General features: G+C 41.2%; 1 protein-coding gene across 1 annotated transcript in view; it reads left to right on the forward strand.

Moving 5' to 3' along the window:
• The first annotated feature begins 14,948 nt into the window (after nucleotides 1-14,948).
• cdk2 (cyclin dependent kinase 2) overlaps nucleotides 14,949-16,408 on the forward strand; it is a 36,675-nt gene continuing 35,215 nt past the window's right edge. The window contains exon 1 of the mRNA XM_060910382.1: nucleotides 14,949-15,299. Coding sequence (XP_060766365.1) covers nucleotides 15,175-15,299 — 125 coding nt within the window. The 5' untranslated portion in view covers nucleotides 14,949-15,174. The remainder of the gene's footprint in view (nucleotides 15,300-16,408) is intronic.

Here is a 16,408-nt window from a genome sequence, read left to right on the forward strand (position 1 = left end):
GAGCCACCTGCTGAATCTAAAAATCTATCGAAGGACAATGTTGCTGGTGAACTGACTGCCATAAGATCTATTCTTGAGCAGTTAGCTAACGATATGACTGTAGTGAAAGGTGGTATTGAGAGTCTAAATGAAACGGTGACAACTCTTGGCGGTAGGATGGACGAAGCAGAAACGAGAATTTCCCGCCTGGAGGACGAGGAGAACAAAACGAGCTCAACTAGTTGGAGAAACAGAACCGCCGCCTGCAAGAAAAACTGATGGCTCTAGAGGGCTTTTCCCGACGTCAAAATGTTAGAATCTCTGGTGTCAAAGAGGGGACAGAGGGCTCTGACCTAGAGGGTTGTGTGAAAACCCTGCTGTCTGAGGCATTGCAAATTGAAGGGGAAGATGCTTGGTTTGAAATCGATAGAATTAATCGCATGGGCCCTAAATCCAATGAGGAGGATCCGAGACCTAGACACATCATCGTCCGCTTTTTAAGGGATAAAGCCAAGACGCGCGTTATGGCGACAGCTAGAAAGAAGAAGAAGATTGTCTGGAGAGGCATGAGACTGCGCCTGTTTCAGGACTATGCGCCAGAGGTCCTAGAGAAACGCAAGAAGTTTGACGGGGTGCGCACCTTGCTGCAACAGCGCAAGAGTCTCTATGTGCTGCGCTTTCTCGCCATCATGTCCTTCTCCGTGAACAACGAACAACACGAGTTCTCCAGTCCCGCAGAGGCAAAACGATTCATCAGCGGACTCTTGCCAATTGTAGTGGAGGATGACCGAGATCAGGTGCCTTCAGAAACTGAGGATACTAGTTAACACAGCTTAATCTAATTACTTATAATAATGACAGGTAATAGTTGATTCACATATCTTCCCTGTTGCTGGCTTATTAACCTAATGGGATAACTTTACTTATTCTTTATGGGGAAAATGTACAGTGGTGCTTGAAAGTTTGTGAACCCTTTAGAATTTTCTATATTTCTGCATAAATATGACCTAAAACGTCATCAGATTTTCACACAAGTCCTAAAAGTAGATAAAGAGAACCCAGTTAAACAAATGAGACAAAAATATTATACTTGGTCATTTATTTATTGAGGAAAATGATCCAATATTACATATCTGTGAGTGGCAAAAGTATGTGACCCTTTGCTTTCAGTATCTGGTGTGACCCCCTTGTGCAGCAATAACTGCAACTAAACGTTTGCAGTAACTGTTGATCAGTCCTGCACACCGGCTTGGAGGAATTTTAGCCCATTCCTCTGTACAGAACAGCTTCAACTCTGGGATGTTGGTGGGTTTTCTCACATGAACTGCTCGCTTCAGGTCCTTCCACAACATTTCCATTGGATTAAGGTCAGGACTTTGACTTGGCCATTCCAAAACATTTACTTTATTCTTCTTTAACCATTCTTTGGTAGAACGACCTGTGTGCTTAGGATTGTTGTCTTGCTGCATGACCCGGCTTATCTTGAGATTCAGTTCATGGACAGATGTCCTGACATTTTCCTTTAGAATTCGCTGGTATAATTCAGAATTCATTGTTCCATCAATGATGGCAAGCCGTCCTGGCCCAGATGCAGCAAAACAGGCCCAAACCAAGATACTACCACCACCATGTTTCACAGATGGGATAAGGTTCTTATGCTGGAATGCAGTGTTTTCCTTTCTCCAAACATAACACTTCTCATTTAAACCAAAAATTCTATTTTGGTCTCATCCGTCCACAAAACATTTTCCAATAGCCTTCTGGCTTGTCCACGTGATCTTTAGCAAACTGCAAACGTGCAGCAATGTTCTGTTTGGAGAGCAGTGGCTTTCTCCTTGCAACCCTGCCATGCACACCATTGTTGTTCAGTGTTCTCCTGATGGTGGACTCATGAACATTAACATTAGCCAATGTGAGAGAGGCCTTCAGTTGCTTAGAAGTTACCCTGGGGTCCTTTGTGACCTCGCCGATGTTTACACACCTTGCTCTTGGGGTGATCTTTGTTGGTCGACCACTCCTGGGGAGGGTAACAATGGGCTTGAATTTTCTCCATTTGTACACAATCTGTCTGACTGTGGATTGGTGGAGTCCAAACTCTTTAGAGATGGTTTTGTAACCTTTTCCAGCCTGATGAGCATCAACAACACTTTTTCTGAGGTCCTCAGAAATCTCCTTTGTTTGTGTCATGATACACTTCCACAAACGTGTTGTGAAGATCAGACTTTGATAGATTACTGTTCCTTACATAAAAGAGGGTGCCCACTCACACCTGATTGTCATCCCATTGATTGAAAACACCTGACTTTAATTTCACCTTCAAATTAACTGCTAATCCTAGAGGTTCACATACTTTTGCCACTCACAAAGATGTAATATTGGATCATTTTCCTCAATAAATAAATGACCAAGTATAATATTTTTGTCTCATTTGTTTAACTGGGTTCTCTTTATCTACTTTTAGGACTTGTGTGAAAATCTGATGACGTTTTAGGTCATATTTATGCAGAAATATAGAAAATTCTAAAGGGTTCGCAAACTTTCAAGCACCACTGTATAGCCTATGGGCTTGGAAACGTTACAGGGAAATTATTTTCAGGGTTTTTATTATTAGAGCTGCTAACTGACGACGTTTGAATATCTCTACGGCGTTTTTGTTTTGATACAGATAGCCTATATAGAGAGGGGGTGGGGAGGAACGAGTGAGGTGGGTGGCCAAATGGGACCAATGAGTGCTACGGACCTGCTGAATATTTGTTATGTTGGGTTTAGTTCTACCCAACGGTTTTTGTCTTTTTTGTTTTTTGTTTTATTATTGATGTGCCTACTATTTTGCATTGTTGAATCTATATTGACCTCTGGGTTATATCAAGAATGGTGTACTGCGATATTATGGGTTAAACAGAATGTAATTATTTGGGCTTGTGCTATAATATGGGTTATATGGCTTTATGACAGTGTGTAAAATAGTTTCATGGAATATAGCGGGTTGTCATAATGTAGTTAAAAGGAAGAAAATCCTGACTTATTTAAAGCAGAAAAAGACGGATATTGCTCTTATTCAGGAAACTCATCTTGATGAGGAGGAATCTTTAAAACTTAAGAGACTGGGTGGGCCAGGTGTACTTTAGTACACTCTCTAGTAGGAAAAGAGGCGTGGTTATACTGGTTAAAAGAAACTTTGACTTCCAGGTTTTCAAACATTATCCTGATAAAGATGGTAGATGGGTGATTTTGGATGCTGCGCTAGAGGGTCAGAAGATGACTGTGGTGAATATTTATGCCCCCAACTCTCCTCAACCTGACTTTTCCCATGAAATTTGCAATTTAATACGTAATATTGGGAATACGGATATTATTATTGGAGGGGATTTCAACTAGGTCAGGGATGTGTTTCTAGACAAGTCTTCAAAACCCAAACAAATACACGATCCCGTTTGTGCGGCTTTGGATGTGGTGTCAGACGAGCTGGCCTTAGTGGATATATGGAGAGTGCTCCATCCACAAGAACGTGACTACACATTTTTCTCCCATCCACATTCTACATATTCTAGGATAGATTACTTCCTTATATCTCGCTCCTTGGTGGGTCAAACCATAGATATACATAGAAGACTAGATGCCTCACCGCGTATTCCAGAACGTCCGCACAGGGTGGCCATCTTACCACAGGCAAGCTTTTCCACAAAATTTGCGGTACACTGAGGTAAGACCATTGAGATGCTTAAATGTTTATACTCTTATCTCGCTGAAATTTTGACGTATATACAAATGGTTTGATTTCTTAAAACATTATTAATGTGGTTGTAATTCTGGGTGCTTGAACATGCTAAAATCGTACCTTTTCTCTTCAAAAATGACTTACTGCAGCTTTGTCAAAGTTGTGTTTCATGCTAGGCTAGCTCGTAGCACCAAGTAATTTTACATGGAAGGTCATGAGATAATATTTTCAATAACTGAAGTTGCACTTGCACATGGTTTTCATTTTCGGGTTGGTTAATTTAAAACAACTTACATTATGATTTCTAGAGGAAATTAAATTACTGACTGTGACGAGATGCCAGACTTCTGCGCGGCTTTCGGTTGCTCGAACTGGCGATGTCTGGAAAGTAGGGCACACGGGATCACCTTTCACCAGTAAGATAATACATCATTTTTTTAAGGATAATCGGTAGCGTTATTTACTTAGTGAAATAATGTCCAATACAGTTCCTGATATGAGCAGCCGGGCTAGGACAACAGTATCGTACTGTATTGTTACATTTGGGTGTGAGGTTGTAAGTGAGTAAGCTGTTTATTTAACTTTAGCTTCCCCTACGGCCCTATCACATGTAAAAATATTTTCACTAAAAATTGGAAATAAATTGTATGGTTATTTGTCCTAAGGCCGCAGTTATCCATAAGTATGCAGTGTTAGGCTTCTCACAGCATAGGAATTTCAGCATGTATTTTTTTTAAAACATAAAATGATTATTCATCATTAATATCATAAATACATACTTCCGTTTGTTTTTTTTATAGAACAAACCAAACCGTTTGAATATCGATTGAAATTAGGAAGTTACGGTCATCTGAAAAGTACATATCGCTACCAACACAATGCAATGGGTAAGCCAGCTGTCTGAGGTAAGATGGCCGCCATGTGCGGACGTTCGACTCCGTTGACGGGCAACGGGGACGAGGCATCTAGTCTTCTATGTATATCTATGGGTCAAACTATTGGGTCATCTATTGGTAACTGTGGCAGCGGGGGCGTGGTCAAGCGCCGGTCTGTGACAGGAGGGCGGAGTCAGGGAAGGTAAGTGGCAGAATCACTACACCTCAGAGCAATTAACCTGTGTTTGTGTGTCTTCCCAGTGACCGCGCCCTATATCAGGAGGGAGAGCGAGAGCGGAAGGAGCTCATCCCTGGACGAGACGCTGATGTGTGTGTCTCTGTGCGTCCAACACATATTGTTAAACTGAAAAGTGTGGCAATAAAAGCCTTGTTTTCACCTGATCTCTGTCCTGCCGTCCTCTGTGCTCCACCCACCCACAGGGAAATTACCACAGTAACATTGTTGTAACTGATCACGCCCCAATTGAGCTCCTTTTGTCTAGTAGGGAAAAAGTTCCACCCTCATTTAGGTGGCGTCTTAACAGTTCATTCTTACACAATAAGAGCTATTGTGAATATATAAGGTTGAAAATGAAGGAATTCTGGGAATATAATGAAGGATCTATTGAAGATGTTGGCCTCACCTGGGATGCTTTCAAAGCCTATATAAGGGGCTGTCTTATTCAATATAGCTCCTTGATGAAAAAGGCCCAGAGGGGGGAAATGTTGAGGTTAGAACAGGACATTAAGGCTCTTGAAAAACAACACATGTCACGTCCAGACGAGAAAATATGGAATAAATTAATTAAACTGAAATTTTATCTAAATAGCATATTACAGAAGAAAGTTGAACACACCATGTTCTGTCTAAATCAGAAATTTTTTGAACAGGGTGAGAAAACTGGCAAATTACTTGCACATAGAGTACGTCAAATACAGTCTAATAATTTAATTCCCTCCATTTTCAATGAGGATAATAATAAACTGACCACTGATAAGATGGAGATTAATGAGGTGTTTACTAAGTTTTATAAAGAGTTATATACCTCTAATGGACCTGTAGAGGAACAAAGATTATCAGAATTATTTTCTTCAATTAAAGCACCTACTTTGACGAGGGAACAGAGAGCGGGGCTAGAAGAAGAGCTTACTATAACTGAAATAAAACAGGCTATCAAAAGTCTTAAGTTGGGCAAGTCGCCTGGTAATGATGGATTTCCATCAGATTTCTATAAAATTTTTGTGGAAGAACTGGCTCCTAGGTTATTAGCAGTCTATACAGACGCTCTGGAGAGGGGTAGACTGCCACCTAGCATGAGATCAGCAGTTATTACATTATTACACAAAAAAGGGAAAGACCCTTAACATTGTGGTAACTACCGTCCAATTTCGTTGATTAATGTGGATGAAAAAATTATTTCCAAGGTTCTTGCAATTAGGCTTGAGAAAGTGCTTCCTAGTTTAGTGCATGGGGACCAGGTGGGTTTTGTTAAGCATAGATGTTCAGCTGATAACCTGCAGAGGATATTGCACATATTTTGGAGGAGCAGAAATAACCCAGATCTTGTTGTCGCCTTCTCCCTAGACGCCGAGAAGGCGTTCGGTAAAGTGGAATACGCCTTTTTATTTTACACGTTAAGAAAATTTGGTTTTGGTCAGTCTTTTATGCAGTGGTTGGAGTTAGTGTACACTGACCCTATGGCTACTGTTCTTACGAATGGGATAATGTCACCGTCCTTTAATCTTAGTCGAGGTACTAGACAGGGCTCACCTTTATCGCCACTGATTTTTGCTTTATTTCTTGAACCCCTTGCAATTGCATTACATGAATGTAAACATATCGAAGGGGTACATATGGGGCAAGAAGAACACAAACTTTTTTTGTATGCTGACGACATTCTTTTGATTTCAAGTAATCCTGATGTGGCAGTGCCGTCTATGTCCTCAATTATTGACTCATTTTCTGAAATATCTGGTTATACCATTAATTGGTCAAAAAAGTCAGAGGCTATGCCTCTTTCTAAAATGTGCCCCCCTGCCATTAGGAGCTCATGGCAATTTAAATGGATGCCTATGGGTATGACTTACCTGGGGATTAAATTGACCCCTGGTTTGGATAAAATAATGCATGTAAATATTAATCCAGTTATACAAAATATTAGATCTCTTCTGCAGAACTGGGCAAAAATTAATATTTCTTTATTAGGCAGAATTAACTTAGTTAAGATGATTATTTCCCCAAAGATTCAGTATATTATGTATATGTTACCTTTGACCTTTCCGCAATGCCTGCTTAAACTTTACAACAAAATTGTGGAGGACTTTGTGTGGGCGGGTAAAAAGCCAGCTTTTAGTAGGTCTAAACTATATGCTGCCAAAGTTGGGGGCGGTCTGGCTTTGTCTAAGGTGGACTGGTACCACTATGCATTCTCTCTCTCCCAATTAGCGAAAATGTATAAACTTTACACATTTCCAGATCAGAGGCCATCATGGGTGAACATGGAGGAAGGGCTTTTGGCCCCGACTACATTAGAGGCCTTTCTCACCCAGAGTGGTAGACGGACACCCTTTGACGACCCAGTTTTGGCTTTTGTACAAGAAACATGGTCGAGGTCTTACCAACTTATTAATATTTGCCCTTTTCTTTCAACCAAAGCTTCCATTTGGTTTAATAAAAAATTGCTAATTGGTAAAAAAACATTTATGTGGGAAACATGGTCCAAATCTGGTATTAATCTATTGGGGGATGTGTTTAGTGACAATGGTATTAAATCATTTAGTGATATCAAACAAGAATTTAGCCTTGATCAAAAGGAGTATTGGAAATATTTACAACTCTCACATTGTATTAGAGCTAAATTGAAGTCTGCCCCAGACCCACCATCTGGTTTTCAGGAGATATTTATGAAACCTGGCTTTAAAAAAGCCTCTACTTTCTACCATCTTATTAGAGAGGCACGAGCCCCCAAATTAGAGGGATTGAGGTTGTGTTGGGAGAAAGACTTAGGCACTCCAATTCTAGAAGATATGTGGAAGTGGTTGGTTGAGTCTTGGTATATTAGCTCACAGGAAACGCAATCTCAGCTCATTCAGTACAAACTACTCCACAGAAAGTACTGGATCCCCTGTAAACTAGCCAAACTGAAATTAATGGACAGCGATACTTGTTGGAAATGTCAGAAAGAAATTGGGACTTTGATTCATATGTTGTGCGAATGTGAAAAAAATGTTGATCTCTGGGATGGGATTGTGAATCTTTTAAGTTCTCTTCTTCAGTGTGATCTCTCTATGTCACCAGATTTATGTATTTTTGGTTTGCTGCCAGAAAATATCAAAATAACTAAAAGATACAAGTTATGGGTACGTTTGGCAACTGTATCAGGATGTCGCATTATCCTGAGACACTGGAAATCATCTACGTCTTGATCATTTAAAGAATGGACTGAGCTACTGACAAAAATCGCCCTATATGAGCGAGTTACTTTCAATGTTAGGGGGAAAGAAGAACTATTCAACCAGATTTGGGGGCCTTTTTTGAACTATATAGAGAACATGTCTGTTTAGCTGTATATATGTAACTGTTCTGTATGAGCAGAGGTCAATGTCAATTGTTATTTATGTTTGTAGGCACTTTTTGTTTTTTGTTGGTTTGTTGGTGTGTTTGTTTTGTGAGTGGTGTTCATACTGTAAAAGAACAGATAGCTGAATTGCTTTGGGACTATTGTATTTGCAGTGATGCAGATGTTAAATATTTCCTGCTGTCTGTGAAAAATACAAATAAAAAAACAAATGCATGAGAAAATTACTGAAATGTTTAAAAACAATGTTCCTCAAAGAAAGATACAAATGGATTTGGATATATCACCCTCTACGGTGCATATCATCAAACGATTCAAGAAATCTGGAGGAATTTCATTGTGTAAAGGGCAAGGGCGCAAGCCTAAGCTGAACTCTGATCCCTCAGATGGCATTGCATCAAGAACCGTCATTCATCTACAGTGGTGCTTGAAAGTTTGTGAACCCTTTAGAATGTTCTATATTTCTGCATAAATATGACCTAAAACATCAGATTTTCACGTAAGTTCTAAAAGTAGATAAAGAGAACCCAGTTAAACAAATGAGACAAAAATATTACACTTGGACATTTATTTATTGAGGAAAATGATCCAATACTACATATCTGTGAGTGGCAAAAGTATGTGAACCTCTAGGATTAGCAGTTAATTTGAAGCTGAAATTAGAGTCAGGTGTTTTCAATCAATGAGATGACAATCAAGTGAGAGTGAGTGCACTGTTTTATTTAAAGAACAGGGATCTATCAAAGTCTGATCTTCACAACACGTTTGTGGAAGTGTATCATGGCACGAACAAAGGAGATTTCTGAGGACCTCAGAAAAAGCGTTGTTGATGCTCATCAGGTTGGAAAAGGTTACAAAACCATCTCTAAAGAGTTTGGACTCCACCAATCCACAGTCAGACAGATTGTGTACAAATGGAAGAAATCCAAGACCATTGTTACCCTCCCCAAGAGTCATCGACCGACAAAGATCACTCCAAGAGCAAGGCGTGTAATAGTCGGCGAGGTCACAAAGGACCCCAGGATAACTTCTAAGCAACTGAAGGCCTATCTCACATTGCCTAATGTTCATGAGTCCACCATCAGGAGAACACTGAACAACAATGGTGTGCATGGCAGGGTTGCAAAGAGAAAGCCACTGCTTTCCAAAAAGAACATTGCTGCTCTTCTGCAGTTTGCTAAAGATCATGTGGACAAGCCAGGAGGCTATTGGAAAAATGTTTTGTGGATGGATGAGACCAAAATAGAACTTTTTGGTTTAAATGAGAAGTGTTACAGTATGTTTGGAGAAAGGAAAACACTGCATTCCAGCATAAGAACCTTATCCCATCTGTGAAACATGGTGGTGGTAGTATCATGGTTTGGACCTGTTTTGCTGCATCTGGGTCAGGACAGCTTGCCATCATTGACAGAACAATGAATTCTGAATTATACCAGCGAATTCTAAAGGAAAATGTCAGGACATCTGTCCATGAACTGAATCTCAAGAGAAGGTGGGTCATGCAGCAAGACAATGACCCTAAGCACATAAGTCATTTTACCAAAGATTGGTAAAGAAGAATAAAGTTATTGTTTTGGAATGGCCAAGTCAAAGTCCTGACCTTAATCCAATCGAAATGTTGTGGAAGGACCTGAAGCGAGCAGTTCATGTGAGGAAACCCACCAACATCCCAGAGTTGAAGCTGTTCTGTACGGGGGAACGGGCTAAAATTCCTCCAAGCCGGTGTGCAGGACTGATCAACAGTTACAGGAAATGTTTAGTTGCAGTTATTGCTGCACAAGGGGGTCACACCAGATACTGAAAGCAAAGGTTCACATACTTTTGCCAATCACAGATATGTAATATTGGATCATTTTCCTCAATAAATAAATGACCAAGTATAATATTTTTGTCTCATTTGTTTAACTGGGTTCTTTTTATCTACTTTTAGGACTTGTGTGAAAATCCAATGTTGTTTTAGATCATATTTATGCAGAAATATAGGAAATTCTCAAAGGTTCACAAACTTTCAAGCATCACTGTACATAAACATATGTATGCATATACATGTGTGTGTGTGTGAGAGAGAGAGAGAGAGAGAGAGAGAGTGTGTGTGTGTATATATATATATTATATATATATATATATATATATATATATATATATATATATATATAGGGTGGTGTAGTGGTTAGCACTGTCGCCTCACAGCAAGAAGGTCCTGGGTTCAAACCCAGTGGCCGACGAGGGCCTTTCTGTGTGGAGTTTGTGTGTTCTCCCCTTGTTGTTGTGGGTTTCCTCCGGGTGCTCCAGTTTCCCCCACAGTCCAAAGACATGCAGGTTAGGCTAATTGGTGGCTCTAAATTGACCGTAGGTGTGAATGTGAGCGTGAATGGTTGTTTCTCTCTATGTGTCAGCCCTGCGATAACCTGGCGACTTGTCCAGGGTGTATCCTGCCTCTCGCCCATAGTCAGCTGGGATAGGCTCCAGCTTGCCTGCGACCCTGTACATAAGGGATAAGTGGCTACAGATAATGGAGGGATGTATGTATGTACAGTTAGGTCCACATATATTTGGACACTGACACAAATTTTGTTTTTTTACCTGTTTACTGAAACATATTCAAGTTATAGTTATATAATGGACATGGACATAAAGTCCAGACTTTCAGCTTTCATTTGAGGGTATCCATATTAAAATTGGATGAAGGGTTTAGGAGTTTCAGTTCCTTAACATGTGCCACCCTGTTTTTAAAGGGACCAAAAGTAATTGGACAGTTGACTCAAAGGCTATTTCATGGGTAGGTGTGGGAAATTCCTTCGTTATGTCATTTCTCAATTAAGCAGATAAAAGGCCTGGAGTTGATTTGAGGTGTGGTGCTTGTATTTGGAAGATTTTGCTGTGAAGAAAACATGCGGTCAAAGGAGCTCTCCATGCAGGTGAAACAAGCCATCCTTAAGCTGCGAAAACGGAAAAAAACATCCGAGAAATTGCTACAATATTAGGAGTGGCAAAATCTACAGTTTGGCACATCCTGAGAAAGAAAGAAAGAAAGAAAGAAAGAAAGAAAGAAAGAAAGAAAGAAAGAAAGCACTGGTGAACTCATCAATGCAAAAAGACCTGGACACTCACAGAAGACAACAGTAGTGGATGATCACAGAATAATTTCCATGGTGAAGAGAAACCCCTTCACAACAGCCAACCAAGTGAGCAACACTCTCCAGGAAGTAGGCGTACCAATATCCAAATCTACCATAAAGAGAAGACTGCATGAAAGTAAATACAGAGGGTTCACTGCACGGTGCAAGCCACTCATAAGCCTCATGAATAAAAAGGCTAGATTGGACTTTGCTAAAAAACATCTAAAAAAGCCAGCACAGTTCTGGAAGAACATTCTTTGGACAGATGAAACCAAGATCAACCTCTACCAGAACGATGGAAAGAAAAAAGTATGGTGAAGGCGTGGTACAGCTCATGATCCAAAGCATACCACATCATCTGTAAAACACGGCAGAGGCAGTGTGTTGGCTTGGGCATGCATGGCTGCCAGTGGCACTGGGTCACTAGTGTTTATTGATGATGTGACACAGGACAGAAGCAGCCGGATGAATTCTGAGGTATTCAGAGACTTACTGTGTGCTCAAATCCAGCCAAACTGATTGGTCGGCGTTTCATAATACAGATGGACAATGACCCAAAACATAAAGCCAAAGCAACCCAGGAGTTTATTAAAGCAAAGAAGTGGAATATTCTTGAATGGCCAAGTCAGTCACCTGATCTCAACCCAATTGAGCATGCATTTCACTTGTTAAAGACTAAACTTCAGACAGAAAGGCCCACAAACAAACAGCAACTGAAAACCGCTGCAGTAAAGGCCTGGCAGAGCATTAAAAAGGAGGAAAAACAGCATCTGGTGATGTCCATGAGTTCAAGACTTCAGGCAGTCATTGCCAACAAAGGGTTTTCAACCAAGTATTAGAAATGAACATTTTATTTACAATTATTTAATTTGTCCAATTACTTTTGAGCCCCTGAAATGAAGGGCTTGTGTTTAAAAAAAATGCTTTAGTTCCTCACATTTTTATGCAATCATTTTGTTCAACCCACTGAATTAAAGCTGAAAGTCTGAACTTCAACTGCATCTGAATTGTTTTGTTCACAATTCATTGTGGTAATGTACAGAACCAAAATTAGAAAAATGTTGCCTCTGTCCAAATATTTATGGACCTAACTGTATGTTCAGGTAATATCAAGTCAAAGTCTACTTTGCTGACAATACTGCAATATGTACAGGACATGCAGAAGATTGAAATTGTGTTACTCTCAAACCCATGATGCAGCAATAAACCAGTTCTTGATGATGGCAAAGTTCAGTATTGATGGAGGGGGTGTCAGGAACCTGAGTGTGTACTTCTATATTGATGGGAAGGGATCCAGGATCCAAAGTTTGTGTGTGCAGGGGGCAAAAGGGGGAGGGGGACGGGGGACAGAGCAGGGAGGGAGTTGAGCATCCTGACAGCCTGGTGGACGGAGCTGGTTCTAGCCTGGAGACTCCACAGTCTCCTCCCTGATGGCAGCAGGATGAAAAAGCTGTGTCGTGGCAATATCCCTCAGCATGCGCAATCCTGGCGTGAAGAACAACTGCTGTGGGTAGGTGAGAGGCAGATGCAGACCCCTTAGTTCCATCCATCCATTATCTGCAGCCGCTTCTCCTGTTCTCCAGGGTCACAGGCAAGCTGGAGCCTATCCCAGCTGACTATGGGCGAGAGGTGGGGTACACCCTGGACAAGTCACCAGGTTATCGCAGGGCTGCCACAGGGACAAACAACCATTCACACTCACATTCACACCTACGGTCAATTTAGAGCCACCATTTAACCTAACCTGCATGTCTTTGGACTGTGGGGGAAACCGGAGCACCCGGAAGAAACCCACGCGGACATGGGGAGAACATGCAAACTCCACACAGAAAGGCCCTCGCCGGCTGCTGGGGTCGAACCCAGGACCTTCTTGCTGTGAGGCAACAGTGCTAACCACTACACCACCGTGCCACCCCCCCCCCCCTTAGGTTCAGTGAAAGAAAATTAGAATGCTACAGCATACAAAAACCATCCTATACAATTTGTGGCAATAGCTTGGAGAAGGTCATGGCCAGACTTTTGGCTGTGCAGTGTACTGATTCAAAGATTCAAAGATTTTTATTGTCAATTCACTATACGGTATATCCAGGACATATAGGAGAATCAAAATGCCGTTTCTCTCTCACCTCACTTGTAAAAACAGATTTAAAAAATGTATATTAAGAAAAACAATATTTTTAAATATTTATAAATATATAGGTAAAAATACACTCTCAAATCAAACAATGTACAAAATAGCAGTCATGCAAATACAGTACAATATCTGTCACAGAGAAGGTGCTAGAAGAGTGATGAACAGCTGCATCTCTGTGTGGTGTGGAGGCTGCAGTGCCTCTGACTGGAAGAATGTGAGGAGAGCGGTGAGGACAGCAGAGAAGATCATTGGGACTTCTCTTCCCTCCATTCAGGATGTTGCACCAAGGCGCTGCATGTCTCGAGCCAGAAACATCATCAGTGACCCCTCACACCCTCATTATGGACTGTTCTCCCCTCTGGCCTCTGGAAAGAGGTTCCGCAGCATCAGGTGCAGGACCAGCAGGTTCTGTAACAGCTTTTTCCGCCAGGTCACCAGACTGCTGAACTCCAAACCCAAACTTCTATTTATAACTTGAACATTCCAAATTCCACAGGTCACTTTATACTATTGCGCTTTATAATATTTCTGCTGCTGCATAATTTAATTTAATTCACTTCATCCATCCATCCATTATCTGTAGCTGCTTATCCTGTCCTACAGGGTCGCGGGCAAGCTGGAGCCTATCCCAGCTGACTATGGGCGAAAGGCGGGGTACACCCTGGATAAGTCGCCAGGTCATCGCAGGGCTGACACATAGACACAGACAACCATTCACACTCACATTCACACCTACGGTCAATTTAGAGTCACCAGTTAACCTAACCTGCATGTCTTTGAACTGTGGGGGAAACCGGAGCACCCGGAGGAAACCCATGCGGTTAATTCACTTCATCCATCCATTATCTCTAGCCGCTTTATCCTGTCCTACAGGGTCGCAGGCAAGCTGGAGCCTATCCCAGCTGACTACGGGCGAAAGGCGGGGTACACCCTGGACAAGTCGCCAGGTCATCACAGGGCTGACACATAGACACAGACAACCATTCACACTCACATTCACACCTACGGTCAATTTAGAGTCACCAGTTAACCTAACCTGCATGTCTTTGGACTGTGGGGGAAACCGGAGCACCCGGAGGAAACCCACGCGGTTAATTCACTTCATATTTTATTTATTTCTGTGCTGAGCCAAATTGCAACGAAATTTCATTCGGTGTACACTTGTTGCTGAATGACAATAAAAGGTTGTCCAAGTCTAAGTCTAAGATGCTTATGATTGCAGTGGTTCATAAGATTTTAATTCAAAGTTTAATTTAGTGTCATTAAAAAAGAATACCAATAATAAACCACAGGAACATGAGAAAAACAAATCATCCACTAGGTGGCGAGATTAATCTTTAGTTCCTTTGAAAGCGCCAAAGAAAGAGGAAGAAGAAGAAAGTGGGCGGGGCGACAAACGGCTTTGTTAGAAGGGCGGGGTTTAGGCCTGGTTTCAAACCGTGTACTGTTTCCTCTATTAGTGCTTTACGTAGTGTGCTACATAATAGAGCATTGCTGACTACGAAGTGCACTAGGGGTTTGATTCAGAGACATTTTGGTTTGAGGATGACGCGGGAATTGGCGGGTTTTGGGACGAAAACATTTGTAGCTTTAGCATTAAGTTTTTAAAACCGCAGCTAAGGGTAATAATTCCTGAGCGATGTTTTAACATTTCACTCACTTCCTCATGCTTATATTTCACTCTCAGAGTCAGCAGACCGCCATTTAGCGTGTTTCGGTGTGAAGTTTAGAGAGTCAGCACGCTTCCCCGGTGAGCTGGGGCTTCATCTGGATGTCTGACATGGAGTCGTTTCAGAAAGTGGAGAAAATCGGAGAGGGGACATATGGAGTGGTTTATAAAGCTAAAAACAAAATCACCGGTGAAACCGTGGCTTTGAAGAAAATCAGACTGGACACGTAAGTGGGAAAAAAACCAGTGTCTGGAATTAGAGAATTATAGTTTAAACTGCATCCGTGTCCCTCAGTCTTCATGGGTTTGTGTTTGAATTGTGTGCTAGAAACTTCTGTTACAGTATCTTTAAGATAAAAAAAAAACAAGAACCACACACTAACTTTTGTGTTTGTCTCCTCATATCATTTGACCTCTCAACACCCTGAACTCATCTCCACTCATCTCCATTCATTCGTCTCCACTCATTATCTCCACTCATCTCCATTCATCTCATTCATTATCTCCATTTGTCTCCATTCATCTCCACTGATCTCCACTCATTATCTCCACTGATCTCCACTGATCTCCACTCATTATCTCCACTGATCTCCACTCATTATCTCCATTCGTCTCCATTCATTATCTCCATTCATCTCATTCATTATCTCCATTCGTCTCCATTTGTCTCCACTCATTATCTCCACTGATCTCATTCATTATCTCCACTCATCTCCATTCATCTCATTCATTATCTCCATTTGTCTCCATTCATTATCTCCATTCGTCTCCATTCATTATCTCCATTCGTCTCCATTCATTATCTCCATTTGTCTCCATTCATTATCTCCATTCGTCTCCATTCATTATCTCCATTCGTCTCCACTCATTATCTCCACTCATTATCTCCACTCATTATCTCCACTCATTATCTCCACTCATTCATCTCCACTCATTCATCTCCACTCATTCGTCTCCATTCATCGTCTCCATTCATTATCTCCATTCATCATCTCCATTCGTCTCCATTCATCATCTCCATTCATCATCTCCATTCATCATCTCCACTCATCTCCATTCATCTCATTCATTATCTCCATTCATCTCCATTCATTATCTCCACTCATCTCCACTGTTCTCATTCATCTCCACTGATCTCATTCATTATCTCCATTCGTCTCCACTCATCATCTCCACTGCTCTCCACTCTTCATCTCCACTCATCAGCCTCTTGTTGCAGATCAAGGGGAGAAAAATCATCCAGACTGAATAGAGTTCATTCCTCCTAACATGAAAGAAGCTCATCACTGGCTACAATTATTGACACCTTTTGGCTTTTGCAAAAGGAAAAAAAAAT

The sequence above is a fragment of the Neoarius graeffei genome, chromosome 26, assembly GCF_027579695.1.
Source record: "Neoarius graeffei isolate fNeoGra1 chromosome 26, fNeoGra1.pri, whole genome shotgun sequence".
Taxonomy (NCBI): domain Eukaryota; kingdom Metazoa; phylum Chordata; class Actinopteri; order Siluriformes; family Ariidae; genus Neoarius; species Neoarius graeffei.